This window comes from Jaculus jaculus, chromosome 1 (genome assembly GCF_020740685.1).
Source record: "Jaculus jaculus isolate mJacJac1 chromosome 1, mJacJac1.mat.Y.cur, whole genome shotgun sequence".
Classification (NCBI taxonomy): domain Eukaryota; kingdom Metazoa; phylum Chordata; class Mammalia; order Rodentia; family Dipodidae; genus Jaculus; species Jaculus jaculus.
The window spans coordinates 126,894,424-126,917,080 of NC_059102.1; the positions used below are offsets into that span (position 1 = coordinate 126,894,424).

The following is a 22,657-nucleotide window of genomic DNA, read 5'->3' on the forward strand; positions in this document are numbered from 1 at the left end:
TTACAGACCTTCATTCACAGAAAGTGACCTGCAGCCTCCACGTGCGTGCTAGGCTGCTCCTGTCGACAGGTGTGTGCTTCCCCATCGGCTCTGTCCCGGGTCCCCCACGCACTGCCAGCCAGGCCATCTCATCAGTGGCTGGACTTCTGTGTGAGGGTGATGGGGCAAACCCTGCAAGAAGATGACATGTTTCTTGTGCCCCGCCTACCAAGCCACAGACTGAGCAGTTGCACACGTTAGGGAGGGGGAGAAGGCTAGCTCTGTGGATACCACCTGCAGCCGCTCTCACTGAGATCCTGGAAGGCAGGCACCTGTGGGTGCAGTCTGCCTCCCCAGGGAGGGCTGGGAACTAGGCAGATGCCTTTGCTGCTGAATAAGACACAGCTGGGCTGTGACAGCCCCAAGGCCCCCTCACCAAGACAGCATCTCAGAATCCACCCAGGTGTCACCAAAGAGGGTACCTGTGACCTCTGCTTCTCTAGATTGTAGAAAATGTGTCAAACAATATTGACTTTTACTGGCTTCTCTGTGGAAAGTGAGAAGCTGTGGGGCTATTGGAGACACTCCAGGGAAGCCCTCATCTTGCTCAGTTTGGGGGTATTACCTTATTGAAGATGTATGGGGTCGAAGTTCTGCAAACCAAACTGGGGTGATGGCTCAGTGGGGAGAGCCCTTGCTGTGTAAGCATGAGGACCCATGTTCAGATCTCCAGAGCTCACATAAAGGGCTAGGTGTGGTGGCGTGCACTTAGAGCCCCAGCATCAGTGAGAAAGAGAGAAGTGGGGGGGACCCCTAGGGCTCACTAGCCAGTCAGTCTAGTCACTTGGTTAACTCTAGGTTCAGTGAGAGACCCCGTATGTCTCATAACATAAGGTAGGGAGTTACTGAGGACACCCATGTCAACCTCTGGCCTCCACACACATGTGCATGCACATGCGCAACACCTGCACGCACACATGCACGCATGCACACACACAGTTCTGAGAGCACCGAGGAAAGGGCAGGCCATATCTGCGAAGGGCAGTGTGTCCCTCGACCTGGATCTGCACGAGCAGGTGAGCATCTCAGGCTGAAACAAGACAGTCAGCTCTGGCCTGCAGCCCCCTCTCTGCTGCAGTTACATTTTCAAGGACCAACCTGGCCTTGTTTACATGCCAGATGTCCCAGGCCATCGTGGGGACAATCTGGATGGCACAGTGGATGCTGCTGAGGTGAGGCTGCTGCCAGTCAAACATAAAGGCCAGCACAGGGAGGGGACCCCAAGACTCAGACCTGGGGCCTCTGTTAAGACAGCCCACCATGTTACTATGCCTAGGATAGAGAAAGGATCATTTCCACAGACAACTGAAACATTCACCAAAAGCCACCATGCATTCTGATGAAGATATATAGGAAAGAAAAACACATGGCTAATTCTTTAGCATGATAAGAAAGAAAAATGCAGCAGGTTAATATTAGAGTAGAAACTTCCATTAAAGATGTGACTATGGGAAGGGGAGATGGCTGAGAGGTTACAAGTGCTTTTCACTTAGGCATGAGGCCCTGAGAGGGCCTGAGGCTGTCCATGTTCAGTTAGTCAGTACCCACATGATATGGCCAAGTACATGTGTAACACCTGTCCTGGTAGGGGGGCAGAGACCAATAATCACTGACTGAAGATAGCAGCTCTGGAGGGAGAGAGAGAGAGAGAGACGCTATCACCAGGAAAATATGCAGATAAGTGTTAGAGGAGGGGCCCAGAGTTCTCTGGTTTTGGCACATGCGTGCTCAGGGCTCATTCAAATGCACAAAACATACATATGTGTGTGCCACACCACACCATACATACTACATACTACATACTACATACTACACACACACACCCTCACAAAAGGTGGATAAAATAAGCTTCTCTATTCAAGTAACAGACAAGAGGATGGAATCAAAGATTCTGTATGCAGAACATCCACACAGAACACCCAGCATCTCTAAGAGATATGAATGTGTACTCCCTCACACACAGAACACTCGGCATCTCTAAGAGATAAGAGAGTGTGCACTCTCTCTCACACACAGAACACTCGGCATCTCTAAGAGATAGGAGAGTGTGTACTTACACACAGAGAAAACCCAGCATCTATAAGAGATGAGAGTGTGTACTCCCACACACACAGAGAACACCCAGCATCTCTAAGAGATGTGAGTGTGTGTATTCTATCTCACACACAGAACACCTGGCATCTATGAGAGATGAGAGAGTGTGCACTCTCTCTCCCACACAGAACACCTTGCATCTCTAAGAGATGAGAGAGTGTGTACTCTCTCTCACACAGAGAAAACCCAGCATCTATAAGAGATGAGAGAGAGTGCACTCTTTCACACATAGAACACCCAGATTCTCTAAGAGATGAGAGAGTGTGCACGCTCACTCACTCACACACAGAACACCCGGCATCTGTAAGAGATAAGAGTGTGTACTCTCTCACACACAGAACACCCGGCATCTCTAAGATAAGAGACTGTGTGCTCTCCCTGCAAGGAACACCTGGCATCTCTAAGAGATATGAGACTGTGTACTCTCTTTCATAAAAAGAACACCCGATATCTCTAAGAGATATGAGACTGTGTACTCTCTCTCATAGGAAACATCTGGCATCTCTAAGAGATTGTATACAAACACACACATCTGGCATCTCTAAAAGATGTATTTATACACAGAACACCTAGGCATCTCTAAAAGATTGTACTCACACACAAAAAACATCTGGCATCTTAGCTTGTGCACACTCAGACAACACCTTGGCATCTCTAAAACATGTGTTTACAGACAGAACTCCTAGGCTTCTCTAAAAGATTGTGCACACATACATATTCACAGACATACATAAAACATCTAGGTATCTCTAAAAGGTTGTACCTTTTCATGCAGAACACCTAGGCATTTCATTAAGATTGTAGACTCACACACAGAACACCCAGGCAGCTCTAAAACATGCACACATCTCTAAAAGGTTGTGCATGTGTGTGTGTGTGCGCACACACACACCACCACCACCTTGCCATCACTAAAAGATTATGTACTTACACAGAAAACACACTGGCATATCTAAAAGATTGTGCACACACACAGTCATGTATAAACACATACAGAACACCCAGGCATCTCTAATAGAAACATATAGGAGCCCAGCAAAGAAACCTACTGTGCGGTGTCACACATAAGGTCTGCATACACTGAGGTATACTCTTCCTCTGCTGGACGCACAGGTAAAATGTCAATTATCCTATTACCTATGGGCTCAGTGCAGTTCTGATAAAAATGAAAAGTGGAAAAAAAATGGAGGATGGGGTGGTAGCCCATGACTGTGATGGCAGCCTTTAGGAGTCTGAGGCAGGAGGATCATCATAAGTTCAAGGCCAGCCTGGGCTACATGGTGAGACCCTGTTAAAGAAAGGAAGGGAAGAAGGGGGATAAAATTTCTAGAATTTTCTCCTCCCTGAAAGATTGCAAAATTCAGCTGGAAGAATGACCATGTCACTAGCATTAGGAACATTCTGGGAGGAAAAAGAGGGAACTCACCCTAGTATATACATGCAAACCATTGTAAAGCAAGAAGAGTCAAGACAGCTCAGCAGTGATGGAAGAGAGCAGAGCTGGCTCCCGGAGAGCTGCCCGCATCCACGTGCATATGGGAATATAGGACAGAAGTCACGGAAGACACAGTATGAAGAAAACTGGTTCATGTGCCAGTCAGGAGAAAATAAAACCAGTTCTAGATACTGCTTTTTAGTACGTATCAGATGGATGAAGTAGTTGATAAGTATTTCATGTTTTTAATGTATTAAAATAAGAGTAGAATAGGGTGGATTTTTTAAAATCTAAGAATGCCATGGGAATAAAACCAAACCATGAAAAAAGAAACAAATTTGTCACAAAACTTAAAAATGTTGGCAAAGTATATTATTAAAAATTTGTAAAAGTACATGAAGACATGTGCACATATGTATGTGCAGGTGTTTGAACATATGGAGAAAAGATTGCTATCCTTTGCATGAGTGTATACATGCTTGTTTCTCCGTGTACATGTGTTCAGGTGGGCATGTATGCAGAGGCCAGAGGTTGATGTCGGGTGTATTCTTCAATCACTCTCCACATTATATATTGAGACCGAGTCTCTCACTGAGCCTGGAGCTCACCCATTTCGCTCGACTAGGCCAGCCAGCTCCAAGGATCCTCCTGTCTCTGCCTCCCTAGCACTGGGGTTGCAGGTGTGGCACCACGGTGCCCGGCTCTTACGTGGCGCTGGAGATCCAATCTCAGGTCCTAAAGTGTAATTCACTGAGCCAGCCAGGCTGGAGGCTGCTATCTTTATAACACAAAAGACTCTGAGAAATGAATGAAAAACTACATGAGCTGACAGAAAAAAAACCAAGCCAAGAGCCACGCAAAAGACCAGCAGGGAAATGAGGAGAGCTTCGTCTTCAGCAGTGAGGGGAGATTATTAAGTAGTGCTAAAGTTGGGGTGTGAAGCGAGGTATCCTCCTGCTCCTCTGATGGGGGCTTAGGTGGGCACACCTCTCTTGCAAGACAAAAATAGTAATATTTATTGTTCTAAAGGAAAACTCAGGGGAGCAAAGCCATGTGAGCAGGGAAGTGTTATATGGTGCAAGTGTGGATAACTGGGAGCAACTCCAAAGTCAATGAGCAGGAAGTGGTTAAGTCATGGCATGATTATAATGGCGTGGTCACGCAGTTGCTGGCATGGGTGGAACAGCCTCATGCACAGGGGAGCTGCGTAGGAGGCAGTGGGAAGTGGAGGGCAGATTACAGAACCGCAGGTGTGTGGCGAGCCCACCTATCACTGGCTGAACGTGCGTGGACTCCAGGGTGGACGGTGGAGGGGCAGTCATCTTTCAGTGTACTGACTCTTAGGTTTACATCTATATGCACGTGTGGCAGTTATGTGCAGGGGAAAACATTCGACATAAAAACGTCGATGGACATTAGCAGGTGGCTCCTTCAGAGAATAAACTGTCTGCAGGGTCTGCACTGTGGACGGCAGAGGGTTAATCCTGGCTGTAGCACAAACATGGGGTCCTAGCCCTGGCTGGCAGAGTGCAGAGGGTGGGCCTGAGCTCCTTCTGTGTTTCAGGAGATTAGAACTTCTTGTGTCTCTAGAAAGGTTACTTAACTCATTAGTTTTCTTTAAAAAAATAATGAAAGTGTATTTTGAATTGGCAATCACTATGTATACTTATGGGATACACTGGCAGGCACATTAAAGAATGATCCAGTGAGCTAATTCACATACCTATTACTTCACTAACGTGGTATCTTTTGGGGTTTCTTTGTTTTGGCTTGATATTTCAACACAGTGTGAATGCTTTAAGAATTTGGGTTGCAGCTTGGGTTTTCAAACAAAGTACAGAAGGGGAGTTAGCTTCTATTGATTTCACTACCTCTTAGTTAGTGAATGAAGCAGGTAGATTTGTTTTCCCAAACATTTCACCTTCCCGACTGGAAATAAAGCCACTGAAAGGATTCTGGGTGGTGACAAAGCGGAACATAAGGCCCCATAATCCTATTGCAGTTTAAGACCGAACCACTAGATGGCGCAAAGGGACCACAGATTTTTGTGGTGGTACCACAACCTTTCACAAAATTCGTTAACATAAGCACAAGGAAAGCATTCCAAAAGTAGAAAGAATGAACAATTGTGCTGGGATCTGAACATTTTTGTTTTTATAAAATTGGGACTTTGCCATTTCATTACTGATGTAAAAATCTTCTACCTCACTTTCTTCCGGCAGGATGCAGAGCTCACATCTACACTAACCTTGCACATTTGAAGAGGCCGACAAACCGAATGTCTACAAGTTGAAGTAAAAAATTCTTTTTACCTAACTCTGCCAAATGCGTTTTCATTAACTTCACCTCCATGTCATGACGTAAATGCTCGTGGAATCGGCCCCAAGCTAAATAAGCAATAAGTCCCATTTTTCAACACACAAACACATAAAGATGTCAGCTCAAACTGTTTACTAATTAACACTTAAAAAGACACAAATTAGATATGCGTGGCTAAGAGCAATTATAATCAAGACGAATTTCTCTAGTCATTTGGGAACTAAAAAAAAAAAAAAGCCTAATTGCTGGAACCGATGTTTTAAAAACTGAAATCAGGCCAGTTAGCAAATCTGCTCATTTAAAGAGCATTCCACGTGACCACGCTCTTGAGGATTGACTACAAACACGAGAACAAGGATAATATTTAGGTATAAAATTAAAATTTTAAGCTCTCTTAGATTTATAACTTCTTCATTAAATATGTCTGCAAACAGCAGCCCATAAAAACCTGTAGCAATTAAGTGGTTAAATGAGCTGCCTCCCTTGTCAATTTTAAGGGAGTGATTAATATTAGATCGTCCCTGTGCTAATGAGACTCTCCCGTGTCTTTGAGCTTTCAAGTCCCACAAAAATGGAAGGTCTCGGTTCCACCAGGAAGCGAGGTGGGCTAAAGGGCGCTTCCCTGGTCCACGGCCACGTGCATCCTCTGAACAGAAAGACATGTGTGCCAAGGGTTCAAGGTGAGCTGGGCAGGTGGGGGGCACTGGTTTTGCATGGAGGCCACAGGCATTGCTTCCCAGCTGCCACGTGCCCTTTTTACCAGAGACCTTTACTCCTGACTTTAAAAGGCTTGAGTGACAGTGTATGGACGTGTCTTCAAGGCTCTGCCTCTCTGCCCGTGAGATGAGAGTGAGGGGTGTGAGGTTGGCTCAGATGGGATGAAGGCCCAGGGCAGGGCCGGTACGTGGAGGGAGCCAAGTGAGGATGGAGGCGATGTCTGAAGTGAGTGTGGGGAGTGCCTGTTCTGGCAGGGACAGGAAATCCATCAGATGGAGAAATGGGGCAACTGCTTACAAGGGAAATAAAGAGCCGCGGAGACCGAGAGTATTTATATGCCGTCTCCTCACTCCGAGGGAAGACACTTCATCATGGCTCTGCAGAGCACAGCCACACTCCCCTCACAGCTCCTTGTTTGCTGGGGCAGCGGGACGAGGACGAGGCTCTGCTGGGGCCGCAGCACACAGCCTCACTCCTCACCCACCGGCCACGCACTGCTCCTGGGCCCCCGGGTGAGGGCAGACAGCAAAAATTCACGTTCTCTTGCTTTGACCTACTTGTCCTGCTCGGAGCTGTGCATGGCATCCCGAAGAAGGGCAAGAGACTGCTACATCACTTGGGCTGGGAGAGAGACAGCCCTGGGTCTGAGTTACCTTATTAACCAAGGTTTCCTTCATTTCCCACCACCCACACCTCGGAGTATGTTTGAATGGTGAGAAGTTTCAAAACCAGCTTTTCAATGACTCCCTCTCCCTGCCCCCACCCCCACTCTGCCTGATGACACGTGTGCTGATTCAAACTTTGAAATATGACCGTTCTGGAGTATCAGGGCTATGCACACCACACTGGGAACACACACTGTGAGGTGCTCTGCCAGCTGTGAAGCGCTTGATGGTGACACTACGCATCATGGGGTGGGGGTGTCCACCAAGCCTGTACTCCAGCTTGGGTTGGCAGTTACAGGGTCTAAACTAAGGGCATCTGACCATGGACTGAGGACCCATGCCCCATCTGTGAACCCAGTCACCTCCACCAGCAATGCCCACGCAGACACTCGGGCTTTGGGTGCCGATGGACCAGCCATGCTTAGGCATGTCCCCATTTCCTGCTCTCAGCTGCCCCTGGCTATCAGGTCTGTCACATCTCCCTTGGGTTTGTCAGGCTTCTGGAGTTGCACTGCCCACCCACAGGTTCCTTAACCTCTGAGTCCAGAGTCCTCCTGCAGGGTGGGTGGACGCCACTGTGCTCAGAGGAAGCATGAGTGAGCGCCCAGCACAGGGCGACCTCTGCCAGACACTGCGCTCCTTCAGTGGGGAGAGCCCTGGGCGGGATCCTGCAGGTGCTGGCAGGCCTGGGGACTTGCAGGTCATCAGCCTGTGCATGAACTCAAAGGCAGACTCCTGCCTTGATGCACCCTATGGGATTTTGCATTTGGTTTAATGTGGTAAACTACACAAGTTGACAGTGAGAAAAGCAAATTTCCAAGCCAGGGTCCTAGGGCACCTCACCAAGGGCAGCCAGGTTTGCTGGAAGTGAAAATGAGAGAGACAACAGAGAGAGAGAATCATGTTCCAGGGGATACCCCTGCAGCTCCATGGGACGCCCTTCTGCTCCAGGCCTGGTACATCAGCCTAAGGATGAAGAGCCTGTGACAGCAGAGCCCTTCCTTAGCTCTGTCACTCCCAGGAGCAACACTGAGGACGGGGGTGAGAAGGGACAACAGCCGCTCGCTCGGTCACTGGGCACCCTGAGGCCATTGCAGAGAAAGGTGCTGTTCAGCAGAGCGAGCAGCAATATTCTAATCACCACGACTTTCAGACCCACTGTTAGTGACAAACCCATGGCACTCACGCCCGCAGCGACCCTTGCTCTTATACCCTCGTCTCTCTCCTCTCCTCACTCCCCACATCCTTAAGGCAACTTTCATGTGACCCAGAAGTAAATACAGGCCACATTTATTTGTTTCCAATTCAACACTAAAAACTAGGATTTATCCACTGAGATGGTAATCCTTGGTTCCCAGTGTGACCTGATGACTGGGGTGGATGGACGCTGCCTCCTGCCCCTGACCTGTGGTGAGGGGAAGACGGTAGTGATGGTAATGGCAATGATCATGGCCACAACAGCGGGAACTGAACAGCCACTGCTCCAGGCCGCACACGCTGGTCTCAGCAAAACCAGTGAGTACTGCAGCTATTTCTATCGCCGCCCAGCTTCCCAGCTGAAGCCCAGCCCAGGCACTGCCTCCACAGCCATCCCTCACACCTTGTGCTTTCTCAGAGACTGATGTCAGGACAATGCCCTATCAGGAAACATACTGCAGGGGGCTGGAGATGGCTGGGCAATTAGGACCCACATAAAGCCAGATGCACAAGGTGATGCATGCATCTAGAGTTTGTTTGCAGTGGTATGAGGCCCTAGTGTGCCCATATTCATATTCTCTATTTCTGCTTGCAAATAAATGAATATTAAAAAAGGAAACACAGCTGACTAGATTTCAGTCCCCAGAGTGGGACAACCACACACCAGGCACTCTACAGGGCCTCGCCTACTCACTCCATTAGAACCCAAGTTGACTGGCCTACCAATTCCCTCCATCTCCACCAGGGACACGGACACACTGACTTCCAGCCATAAGAAGATAACTGGGTTTTGAGGAAGTCATTTTACCTCTTGGAGCCTCAATTTCTGTCCCATACAAGAGGGAGGAAAGAGACCACTTGATCACTTTTGGGTAAGAAAAAGTGGTAAAATCTAGCAGGGCATTGTGGCACACACCTTTAATCCTAGTTCTTGGGAGGCTGAGGTAGGAGGAACACTGTGAGTTCAAGGCCCGTCTGACACTACATAGTGCATTCCAGGTCAGTCTGGGCTAGAGTGAGATCCTACCTTGAAAAAAGGAAAGTAGTAACATGTGTAGAGCCCAGCACTGGTGGGGATGGTCACCCCCTCTCCAGCACCCAACCCCAGCACTGGGCACCTGCTCACTCAGCACTCCCCAGGCACTTTTGAGGTGGGGTCTACTACATCCCCCTTTACAGACAGGGTGGTGGCCTGCCGCCGGTAGGCAGCAGGGCTGCTCCTGATGTCTGTCCATGATCCTGGTCGGTCTTTCAGGAGCACAGGTGGCCTGCTCTCCTTCCTACAGCTGGAGCAGCTCAGCTTCAAAGCCCCTCCCTCTGAACCACAGAGCTCCTCCCACATGGGGCCCCACTCTATGTAGGCCCTTTGTGGAGGTGCTCATATAAGCAGGCAGCTCTCAGAACCACCACATCTATGCTGATTTTTAGAAGGGCAGATGTGAAATTCTATATACATCTATATTTCTTGTGCAGTGGCCAGCCATTTCCCTTGTTACCAGAAAGAAAGAAAACAAATAAACAGAACTATAGATGACAATCAGGTTTTTATGATTTACTGGAAATCAAAGACAGGGGGAGTTTTTGTCTTGCTTTTGCTCTGACAGGTTTGGAAATTTGTTGTTCTGCATTGATTCAATTTTCCCTGATTTCAGCCATCTTTCAATAATGCAACCTGCTCCTGCTAGCTGGGTACATAAGAGAAAACCCCAAGGAACTGAGAATATTGAAATGGTTCTACCATTTCCATCTTTGAGACAAATGCTCCTCTCCGAGGAGTGCTGCTGTGGCACGTGACTGCGTAACGGCCTTCTCTGCATCCAAGAGGATGCATGCCTACTCTGATGCTGTCCTGTGAATGCCGGAGAATCCTGGCAGGCACGGCCTCCCATGGGAGCCCAATGCCTCAGGCCTATCCCCTCAGAGCTCTCCTCTAGATCCTGACCCTCTTGTTAACAGGAAAATGCTCAGGTGCCCCCAGACTAGGCAGCCAAATGAAGTCTGGCTGGCTTACCGAGTGTGAGGTAGCTTGGCCCCTCCTCTGGGTCATAAAGAGGGTTGGTTAAATCCCAGAGACCCTCCTGGTGACCCACCATGAGACGGCAGGAGGAACAGAAGGCACTCATGCCTGGCCCCTATTCACCACTTCACTGGGCTGTGACTTCTTTTTTTTAAGTGGAGTAGAATTTACCAGTCTGTTGATTGAAAGCTCTGACTTAGAGAAGACAGGGTGCCCTGCTCACAGCTTGGGACTCCACCCACCTCTCTCTGGTTCTCACCCCAGCAACCAAGTGGCCTACTTCCCCCCACCTTGCACCAGCAGAAATCGCCCAAGGCAAGACAGACACAGTCTTCTTAAGGCTGTAGTAAATCCATTCAAAGTGAATCCCATTTTCTAAGAAATAAATTTGAGTGCCGTTACGATGTTTTTCTCAGAAGGGCTCCCCAAACCTGCTGTTCCTAGAACAGATCCCTGATGAGGGACAGGGACCCCTGGGGAGTGAGAGACCTCCCAGGTCTGCCTGTCACCTCTCTGGAAAGTACACTTACCTCTTTTTCAATCTCTGCTAGAGACTTGATGGTGATTCCCAAGAGGTCAAAGGGCTGCATCTGAAAATACAGACCGGTCACTCAAGAGGCTGGGGAATGCTTCCCGCATCTGCTTGCATGACAACTGCAGTGTCTCAAGCCACCCCAGCGAGCCAGTGCTTCCCCCCAACTCCCACAGGAACGGGCATGGTGACTCTCCACTCACTGGCTGTCTGAGGAGAAGTAAAGAAGAGGTTGGTGGGCTAAGCCCCCAGCGCCGCAGGGCCACTGCTTTGCTGTGTGTCTATGGCGTCTGGGAGGGTCATGACCTGTTGGAAGTGGTCCTGTGGCTGACCACCTTCACCTCTTCCCTGCTGCCAAAGTAGGATGGGGTGAGGTTTGCCCTTTCTTGATGGAGCTATGGGGCCAGAGGTGCCCAAAGGCTCTCACCAGACAACACTGGCTGCTGCCTTTGCAGGATAGCAGTGGGTCTAAGAATTCCAGGTGTCCAGGGGATCCAAGGAAGGAACTGGAGGATTCCAGGTCTTTGAAAGTGATAGGTCAACGAAACAGCTATCCATTAAGTTATCATTTGTAATGATGGTCAATGGTGGTGGGATGTGGTAACATTGCTTTCTGGGATCTGCAAGTCTATGGAAATGGGGGACTTTTCTTTGCAAATGTTGACTTTTCAGTAGACAGAATGAAAATCAAATAGGCCATGACAATCAACTGGAGGCTCAGAGCCGCCTGGGCTGAACACACAGGCCTCTGATCTAATATCTTCTAGGCATGTCTTCTGTTTTTTTGAAAGAGGAGTATATGTATCCCAGATTTCTGGAGGAGCAGATGCAATATGAGAGTTGTGTGGAACCTAGGCCCTTCATGGTTCTCACTCAGCAGCCCTGGGCTAAGTGTGGAGCTAGCATCCACACTGGGCAACAGGGATGCCCTATGTGGCCAGAGCCTGGCTCTGAAGTCCAAGGCCTGGAGTCCCAATCAACCCCCTGGTGACAAAGAGCAGGTTAAATCACCTTATCGTTATTCAGCTGGTGAAAAGCAGTGTGGGCAGGCCCTTCTGGACAGGCTGCACAGGGGATTCAACAGAGAAATGCTTGGAAGGGTTTGGCAGTGGGCTTGGCCTGAGTCCGTGGCCTTGGGTACTTGCTGAATCGGCAGCAACACATTCATGATGGTGAACTTGGGACAGGGCCACCAAATTAGACTCTGAGCTCAAGGGGCTGCTCTGCCAGTATCCACAAAACAGTTTGGCTCTGTTCAAGCTGCCAGCCATCGTGGCGTGAGGACGGGCCGCCTGCCCGCACGGCCCAGGACCCAGCAGAGGTCCAGCTGTTGCATCGTTAGGCTCTAACTATTCCACTAAACTTTCCCAACTGGAGCTGGTGAGCAGGGCAGAGCTGCCTTTCCCAGGGAACAGGCGGGAGAGGTGCCAGCATCTCCATGGCAACGCAGCCAAGTGGAGTCTGCGGAAGTTCCTCAGGCTCCGCATGTCACGTCAGGAGCATTTTTCAAGATTAAGCTGCTTACCAGAAGGGTTCAGAGGAGGCCTATTATATTTCACGAAAATGAAAACTACAGAGCAGGTCAGATTGCAAGCCGGGTGGTTTTAAACTGAGTCCAAGGAAAACACTGGAGGGGTCTTTAGCTGATGCCCAAAACTCAGGCCTTGGTGCTTAGTAACTATTCAAAGCCATCTTGTGCAGGAAGGGTGAAAGCCAGGAACCAGTCTTTTGACCTAGCATGGGCCAGGCTTGCACAGATGAGCGATGGTCAAGGCTGTCCTGGGGACCAGACACCATTTGAAAGGCGTCTCCAGGAGAGGATGCGGCTCAGTGCAGAGCCCTGGCTATGCCCGAGTCTCTCAGGCTGACCTCTGCTCCTGGGTGGCTCACTCAGTCCCTCTGTCACTCAAGGGGGTTAGACACCCAAGTCAGGCCCCAGTGTGCTTGTGTGTATGGAGGGGGTCAGTATTGGCTTGGCATGAGCAGAGCCCAGCTAGAGGACCTGGCATGCCCATGGAAGCCTCTGAGCCCGAGTGGAGGCCCATGATTGTTAAAGTGAAAGCGCACAGCCTGTGAGGGTGGTTCAGTTCACCACCATCTCAAGCAACAGGCTTGGCTGTGTGTGACCCTATCCCAGTGTTGCTAGCCTCTTGCTCTTCTCCCCAGGGAAGGGGACCGTGCATAAAACTTACACTTTCTGGAACACAGGAAAACTTCTCTGAAATCATAAAAGGCACACCATCCATTGCTGCAAGAGAAGGAAACAGGAAGGTATTGAAGACACCACTCATGTGCAGGAAACTAATACCCCAGCAGCGGGAGGCTCAGTGAGTCCTTGCTGGTGACGTCCCGCTCAGGTGAATGGGAGTTAGTGAGTGGGACCAGGCACCCCGTTTCTTGCAACTGTAACCAAACCAGGGAGGCAGATACCTCAAGCAGCATTTGTGAACGTGGGCAGACATGCAGGCAGGGCTCTGGGCATAGTGAGGCTGATCTGGAAGCTCTCTCCCACCCTCATCCACTAACAGTGGTGGGAGCCACCAAGGGGCTGACAGCAGGAAGATGGTAATAAATGGCTGGAAGGTGACAGAAAGGCACCCTGAAAGGAAGCTGGCAGTAGTATGTTCATCATGTATTTTCTGAAATGAGTGAGGTATTATATGAGAAGCTCCAAGGGAGTGATGATGACTGTTTTGGTGTCCGGATGACTGAGTCCTGGCTGGGACCTCTGGGGACCACCTGAAGTTACCTACGAAGGATGACTGGGTAGTGGGCTCAGTGTGTGCATGTGTGTATACATTTAGGTAAAATGAGTACATACATTTATACAGGTAGGTGGGTACGGTCATTGATCCACTCACAGTCCTGGGGCTTCAGGACTGACTCAAAGTTTACAAGTATGCTTGACTTTAAAAAGGCAAGAGGGCAAGAGTATGGAATGGGCACCCTGTGAATGAAAATACAGGGATCCAAAGGAGTGGCTGCTTTCTACACCCTACCTATACCCTGCAGTCTGCCCAGGGCCTGGGTCATCAGTGCAACCTGCCACGTCTCCATGAGCACTTTCTGTGAGTCGGTGTTAGAGAGGAGGACTGCCGCCGCTGCATCTGGTGGAACTCTTGCCACGGAGAAGGAACAGGCTTCACTTCCCAAGTGTGGCCGTGGGCAGAGAAACGGCTGCTGGGAGGGTGTCTGGCTGCTGCTTCAGGACTGAGCAAAGTCAGGACTGAGCTGGGCCAAATAATCTGCAGATCCAGCCCAGACTGAAGGGGCCTGAGCAGCAGCAGGTGGCTGCCTTGGTGGCATGCTGACACCGTGAGCAGAATAGAGCCCATGCAGAAAGGGTTCCCTGCGAACTGACAGTCTCCTGCCCTGTGTTTCCTGAAGCGAAGACTTCTCTGGTAAGCAAGGGGGCACAAACGTTCAGTGCTAGAGGAAAAGGGCAGCAGGAATGGAAAGGAGAAAGTAGGAGGGAAAGAAAGGATAGAAAGGGAAAGTGGGTCACAGTAGCTCTAATCCACAAGATGGGACAAATGGTGCATGCTAAGCTCCATGCACAGTGGCTTCAGGGAAGGAAAGAATGATGCCTCCTCTTCTCTGAGGAGAAAGAGCCTCCTCTCTGGAAGGCCTGCGTGGGTCTGCCTGCCATCTCCCACCACAGCATGTCCCTGCAACCAGCTGAGAACGATGGAGAAGAGAGGAGGCTGAAAGCTAGAAGGGTATATGGGACACTGGCCAGGAAGGAGGAGGAGGAGGAAGAGGAGGGAGAGACATAACATGTCACATGTTCAAACATACTTGTGCCCTCTGAACACCTATGCATGTGTGCCTGTGCACTACAGAAGTATCCTGTGGGTGAAGGGTCCTTGGAAAGTCACACCCTACCAGAGAGAGATGGAAGTAACACCTGCCCAGCATCTGGCCATGCTGGCTCCCACCACTGACCACCCACTGTGCATCACCAGCCACCGCTCACCCACATAGCTCTTGGATGCTCTGACCTCTGACCCTTTGCTGGGTGTGCAGCACTTACATCATTTCTGGCCATTTTTAGACCAGGAGCCTGCTGAGCTCACACAGGTAGGAAGCAGTGACCCAGACCAGAAGCCCTAACTTGTGAGGCTTGCATTCTTGTAACAATAGTGTTTTATGCACATAGGGCTATATGGCATATTGAATATGGAAGCAAACTTTAATATAGATATGCAGCTTTCTGTCCCATCATGTACATTTATAAGTAATATATCAACAACCCATATTTACACTGTGTACACACATGCACATGTACATATCCACACATGTTCAAAGTCCTCTTCCTGCTGCTGACAGACTGGAAGAGAAGGGCTCCCACTTGCCATGAAAGAGGAACTGCAGCTCCCCTTACACTCCTGCTACTGTGGGGTACGCCCCCTGAGCCTCTGGGAGCTCTGGAGACCTGCTGGATGATGGAAGGAAAGTGTGTTCCCACAACTGTCTTCAGGAAGCACCCACAGATCTGCTGGAAGACACACTCCTGCCTGGGTTGGTGGCAGGAGGGATGGGATGGGACCTCCCTGGGCCCAGTCCTGACTACAAGGAGCTATCTAGTACAGTGCTGAGACAGAGACAATGAGTAAGCGACCACTCATGACAGAGGATGAGTATCAGACAGTTCTCATACTCGTCTAGACAGAAGACAGATCCTAACCCAGTGTGTAGGCTCCCCTGGGCCAAGGCTCAAGAGAAGCAGGGTCACCATAACATGGTGTGCTCTGAAGAGAAGTGAATGTGACTGTGAGTCAGGCTACACTTGCAAATAAAGCAGGTTATCTGCTAATCAATCTCATCTAAAAATATATGTCAAAGATTATGGCAGGCTTAAAGTGTGCACAATTTAGCAAGATATCTGACAAAATTTGTCAAGTAGACAAGTTGAATAAATGCAGTGGGAAAATGGCTAAATTTAGGAGGACCCCTGGCTTGTTAGTCTTGGCATTGGAGAAAGGGGCCAGGGTGTTGTCAGTGACCTAAAGAAAGACAGGTATAGACTACTCACTTGGCTGGTGGGGGGAGTGTTGGTCAACTGGCTAACAGTGAAATCTGATGAAGAGCTCAGAAGACTGGCATTGGGCTGTACTCATGAGTGGGATTTACCAGAATCAAGGTCAAGATCTGTAGTTTAAAAGATCCAGTGGTACAGGATGGAGTGAAAGAGATGTGGAATAACAGGAGGACTTGTGTTATAGTTCAACGCATTAATACTGCGATTTCACTATTGAGAACAGAAGATGCGATCGTAAAGACCACAGTGCCAAAGTAGCAGTGCCAGGATAGGAACACCACATGCCTGAGTGTGGTGCCTGATGCTGGCATGGCATTCTCCCATGCGCATCCTGAGAACTCTGGAGAGAGGCGGGACAGCCAGGGCCCTGAAGCTGACCCCTGCGGCAAGAAGATGCAGCGGGCATCTTGACGTCCCAGGAAGGTGTAATCTGGCTTCTTCTGTTCACCATAGCTTCTGCTTGGTGGCCCCAGTGGCCGACACTGTTTCTGGCACATGGGGACTGTAGTCAGAGTGGGGCTCTTGTCTAGATGGGAGGCTTCAGGTGGGTGTAAGGCAGTGTCTGCATAGGGTCCAAGGCTGCCACAGGGAGAGGAGCTGGACAGACCATCCATGGTTCAGGGGGTCCCACGCTCCTCATGGAAGAGGTTCTGGGCAGAAGCAAACGAACAACCGCTGATACACTGGGGAGCCAGGAAGGGCCTGTGTGTGTTGCAGGACTCATCTGAGGGATGGCACAGTCCCCTCAGAATTCCATGGCTCCCATTCTAGTGTCCGTGGCTGCATAGCCCTTCCAAATCTGAACAGGCAGTCTTGCCAAGCACAGTTCTTAGAATCAATGGCACACATTTTTCTGGTGATCCCAAAGGCTGTGTCAATCACCTCCATACTGCCTTTTGTAGGGAATCACTGTCACTTCCTTCCTTCCTTCCTTCCTTTCCTGGCCACAGCAGGCAACTTCTCTTCACTGCTGTTCTAGACTTGAGCCACTGATCACCAGCCTCAGGACCAGTGTTTTGATGACCTTACTCGGGACCACACACCACTGGAGGACCTGGTGCAACCGTGAGAGGTTGCACCTCACAGGATCACCCTGCTTTGCCAGTCATCAAGGGTTAGGGAGGAACTTCTCTCCCTGAGCCTGTCAGACCTGCATGTGGTCACAACCTAGAAGCAGGGGCAGCAGCTCTTTCCTCACTGAAGTCAGCAATGGCATTTCCAGAGTAGAGCTTTCTCCAGGTCTCTACAGTGATATTATAAAGCTTCCTCTAAGCCTGAGAGGCAAGAGAAATTCTCTCCTAGCCTGTTCTACCAACAAGAAGAAAGGAAAGGAAGCCCACGTAGGTCATGAACTTGCATCAGACTCATGACAAATAACTTAGCCCTCAACATTCCTCATTTACAAGTTCTCATAGAATCGAGGCTTGGTGGACAGAGAGCTAAGAAGGAGTCAGGCTTCAAACCCAGAACCTGGCTGGCACTGGTGCGATGGCTGTGGTGGGGAAGGATGGGCGGGGAGTTCTGAGGAGCTGAATTTTCATTCTAGCTTAGTAGATGGTGGCTGTGTGGTCATGCCAGGGCCCCCTAAGCTCTGAGTCTTGCTGCTGTGTCTGTAAAATGGGTCTAATACTATTCCTTATTCACTCCAAAGGTCACTGTGAGGGTGAAAAGCATGAAACGTAACACCAGGGACTATGTGCCTGGCACCTTGGCTGCCACTCTGACCAGAAGCCACATCTCAAGGCTGCTACCCTTCAGTGCCAGGCGGGTACATTCTTTTTCTTTCCTTTTTAAAACATTTAAAAAAATTTGGTGGTGGTTTTAACAAAACGCTGATCCATGGATCGAGCAGCACTGAGCAGATAAAGGCAAGGCTGTGCCGCAGGCTCTGTAGCGCAATTAGCATTCTCCTAAACAAACGAGCTTCAACAGAGCTGTAATTAAGCAGGCCTGTAATTAAGTATATGCCCTTTATCATAACGATCATGCTTAAAAATGGCACGATGCATGGAACTCTGTTATTAATGCTGTAATCCCAGACTGAAGTGCGAGTATATAGAAATCTGCGTGTCAGGCCTGTCACCGGAGTGTTTGTAAAATACATTAGAGAAAAAAACCCAGAAAACAATGAGCTCATTCAACTGTTCTTTTTACCATCAGGCACTACAAGTCAAGAGGATTGTGAATGCTTACAGATTCTGCAAGGTTTAAACAAATAAAGCTCTAATCTGCTGCTGCTTTAATCCCACCCCCTATTTTAAAGAAAGAAAAGGGGGAGGCAGTGGATATATTTTTGAAAGCCTGTCTTTACTCTTCTTGGGGAAGTAGCCTGGTTTACAGGCTGACATTTGGACATCAGATTGGATTTCTGCTCTCAAATGGCTCTGCCATGAATCTGCAGCTCTGCCTGGCCACAGGTGGGATCATAGCTCCTGCCCCTCCCTTTGCATGGGAAATTATAATTTGACTTGCCAAGGTAATACCCAGAACTGGCCTTTGATCCCCCCACCCCCCAGACCCAGCACATACTCTGGGACCTCTTCAGGCTCTGTACAAACCCACCACTGACCAGCTCTCAAGGGCTCTGGACCTAAGAAACCCTCATCATCTTGGAGTCCCTATAGTTGTTCAGAGCTGACTGCACCCCTCCTTGGCCTCTGGACAAGAAGGGTCAAGAAAACGCCCCCATCAACACTTGGATGTGATTTCACCATGCTTGATAAAAGAGCACCAGGAAATCAAGTGGTTACTATGTGAAACTTAAGATGTCATTGCCAGAATTTCAGTTGCTACTGCTCACGGCCATCAGTGGTGTTAAGTGAGCCTGAGTAACAGTACTTGGAAGTACTCATAGACACGACGGGCAGCGATGCGGCTCGCTGGCAGGTGGTCATTTTCAGAATGAAATGAAACGCGGTTAGAGTAATGGGAGGACTGTAATCCTATGTACCTGCTCAGCTTGGAGCTGTAAATAACCAGTGCCCCCGACCTCTTCCTTTCTCCTTCCTGTGGTGTTCCCAAAGTCCTTTACAATTTGTGATGGGAAAAGTGCCAACAACTCAGGATCTCAAGGCCATTTCTCAAAACTCATTTGCAAACCAAAACATGAGCCCTGCTCTGCTTTCTTGGTGATTTCACTTTGGGGATATTCCTTGGAAGATATTTGTAGACACTTCCAGACCTGTCGGCTCGGTGACATTCCAATTGAGTTTATACAAGGCCAACAATTTCCTTGTAGGTCTCCAAAGTAATTTGTTTTGCCACATTATTCATAAGCCAAAAGGAGTGATTTATCAGCCACAGCCTTAGTCTCTGAGCCCCACACATGAGAAGCGGCATCGTGGGGAGGACAGAGTACAAGATGGGGTCAGACACACATGCCTGCGCCAGCTCAGCCACTCATTAGCCATGTGGCTTTGGCAAGTCACTTAACCCTGAGTCAGACTGTCATCTGTCCTACCGGATAATCATGCCCACTCCTCCACACTGCTGGGTGATGAGACAGCAAACATGACTGACGGAACATGGCCACCCTATAGGAGTCACTTGACAGGAGATTTTCATACATGGCCCAGCTGATTGTTTCTATAGGAAATGAGTTCAAATCAGGCCCTTCTGACCAGCTATGTCGGTAGGACAAAGACTGAGCTCACTGAGCCTTTCTTTCTTCACGTACAAGAAAAGAGTTGCTAATACCTGGATCCCTGTGAAGTTCTGGTGAGATCAAAACAGGACGTTGTATGCACAGACCAGCCACTCAGGCATCAGAATAGTCTTCTCACTGCTACTGCTGCGCAGAGGCAAAGGTCCTTCCATGGCAGACCCTCTCCAGCCTGCCTTTACACAAGCTCTGTGTGTAGCTGTGCTAACCCACGGCTCCCATTCTAAAGGCTTCTAGAGGTGGAAGCAATAATGGCCCCAGCATGCCTCACAGGGCTCCCAACAGTGGCCCTCCCTCACATCTATCCTCTCTGGCATGATAAAGTTTGACACATACACAAGGCCCCAGCAGAGTCCAGGCTGTTCAAGGTTCCCTGGAAGAGTCCCCAAGGGCTGGGGATGTTGCTCAGTAGTAGAGTGTTTGAGTTTCTATTTGGTGTAGGCAACCTGGATCTCACATATACCAGTTACTGTTACATTAATTGAGGGGTGTTTCCTCTCCAAATCCCTAGTACCCCATGTGGAGTCAGAACAGCCCCTTCCTATTCTGCGGCAGGTGCAGAGAGGCTCTTGGGAGGCCATGGGGAGCAGGAAGGGCAGGAGGGCATAGCCCATACCCAGAGGAAACTACAAAGGCACCAGCTAGACCATTCTCAGTTCTCTATGGACAGTTTTAATGGCTTGGGGTTGAAAGAAATTGCACTTTGCTCAAGGGAAAGACACAATGCATTCAGGAATCCTTTTAACTCAGTAAGAGGCCTTTGTGGTCAAGTGCTTCCTAGGTCAGAGATCAGTATGACCACCACAATCCACTGGTATCCTCTATTCCCCACATGTGTGCCATGGCATGTGCCCCAAAGAGCAAACCCAGATGCCCCTCAGTGAACTGGGGACCAAGCACATGGGCTTGAATGTGCAGAACAAAACAGAACCTGGGCTGAAGGAGGAGTGTCACCACGAGGAGGGACTGTGCCCTCTGGAAGGTGAGCAAGGTCCAACTAGAGGAGCTGCAGGCAGGCCCTGCCATCCCTGGCGAAGCTTGGAGATGACTGGGCAGGCTGTCCCACTGGCCGAGCATCAATACAAGCACCTGCTTGCAAGGTGGCTACCTCAGGAAAGAATGTATGTATCTTCCTTCCCTCCTAGGTCCCTTTTTCACCTTCTTAAAACCACCACACACACACATATATATTATTATTTTTTATTTATTATAGTTGAGAGAGAGAGAGCATGCCAGGGCTTCTAGCCATTGCAAACAAACTCCAGACGCATGCACCACTATGTGCATCCAGCTTACGTGGGACCTGGAGAATTGAATCTGGGTCCTTAGGCTTTACAGGCATATACCTTAACCGCTAAGCCATCTCTCTAGCCCCAACACATATATTTTAAAGTTATATTTTATTTATTTTAAAATTTTTATTTGTGTGTGGGTGGGAGGTGCATGTGCCTCAGCAAGTGTGAATGTGTCTGCTGTTTTCCCACCTTCTTTGAGACAGGGTCTCGTGCCACTGCAAATGAATGTCAATCTAGCTGCCTCCAAGTTTCAGATTCTACTGGTTCTGTCTCTCATATATGCGCACTGGGATTGCAGATGCAGACACCACTTTCTGTCTGGCTTTAATGTCAGTGCTGAGGAATTAAACTCAGGTCCAAGGCTTTACAAGCAAGCACCTTTAACTGCTGAGCTGTCTCCCCAGGCCCCTGAAGTTGGTTTGAAACTCTTCAACATATGAATCTGTTTTCTAATGAAACCATTCCTCAAATATGGCGAAGTTAAATACTCTGAAAGCCAGAGCCCCCAGTTCCAGGCTAGTCAACTATGTGCAGGTCTTGGGGTTCACCAGCCATTTTCTACATGCTTACACATGTAAAGAAACAGAGTTGTGTTTTGTGTAACAACAGCATCACAGTGTAACTTTTACTTTTTGCCCTACTCCGTCAGCTCTAACTCAGACTCTTTAACAGGTGACCTAGGGCTAGCTCTTAAGGACCTCTGACTTTGCCCTCAATGGTTTGAAGGGAGATCACTCAAGGGCTGTGCGTGGGAGAGAGTGGTGAGACTCACATTTCAGAATCTCACCCTTGTGGAGAGAGGGGTCCTGGAAGACTGAAGTTGGAGGTTCGGTGCTTGGAGGGGTCCTGCCATACTTCAGGTGAGGGTGCCAGTGGCTGGGACAAGGACTGTGGTAGAGAGGGTCGAGTAGGGTGCAGACCTCAGATGTACTTAGATGCACAAAGTTCACAGCCCGAGCCCTGGCTCAAGGAGTAGGGGAGTGCTAGAGAGATTGCTCAGTGGATGAAGTCCGTGATGCATAGCGTGAATAGTTGAGGCTGGATCCTCAGAACCAACCCAAAAGCAGGACACTCTTGTGGGCTGCAGGTATCTGTCATCCCAGCATGCCTACGGTGAACAGGGAGGCAGACACAGGAGAATCTCCCAGAAGCTCACAGGTCAGCTAGACTGGTGCATGCAGTGGTGAGCAAGAGCCATTTCTTTTTCTTTTTAAATTTTTTGTTTATTTTTATTTATTTATTTGAGAGTGAACGAGCAAGCGAGCGAGCGAGAAAGAGGCCGATAGATATAGAGAGAATGGGCATGCCAGGACCTCCAGCTACTGCAAACAAACTCCAGACACATGTGCACTCTTGTGCATCTGGCTTATGTGGGTCCTGGGGATTCAAGCCTTGAACCGAGGTCTTAGGCTTCATAGGCAAGCGCTTAACTGCTAAGCCATCTCTCCATCCCGAGAGCCATTTCTTAAGCAAGATGGAGAGAGAAGACCAAAGTCCAGCGGTGTCCTCTATTCTCCACGTGTGCAGTGCTATGTGCTGCCTACTCATGAGCATATAAACCTGAACACATGTATGTACATATGTCATATAGACACACATGCCAAAAAATAATGAGCAGAAGAAACGTAGGTAGGGTAACTAGAGT

The 22,657-nt window shown here is 49.2% G+C and overlaps 1 protein-coding gene across 1 annotated transcript in view; it reads right to left on the reverse strand.

The window, feature by feature from the left end:
• Mvb12b (multivesicular body subunit 12B) overlaps positions 1–22,657 on the reverse strand; it is a 197,450-nt gene that overhangs the window by 10,511 nt on the left and 164,282 nt on the right. The window contains exons 8-9 of the mRNA XM_045158923.1: positions 13,208–13,263; positions 11,014–11,073 (exon numbers count right to left, since the gene is read on the reverse strand). Coding sequence (XP_045014858.1) covers positions 11,014–11,073; positions 13,208–13,263 — 116 coding nt within the window. The remainder of the gene's footprint in view (positions 1–11,013; positions 11,074–13,207; positions 13,264–22,657) is intronic.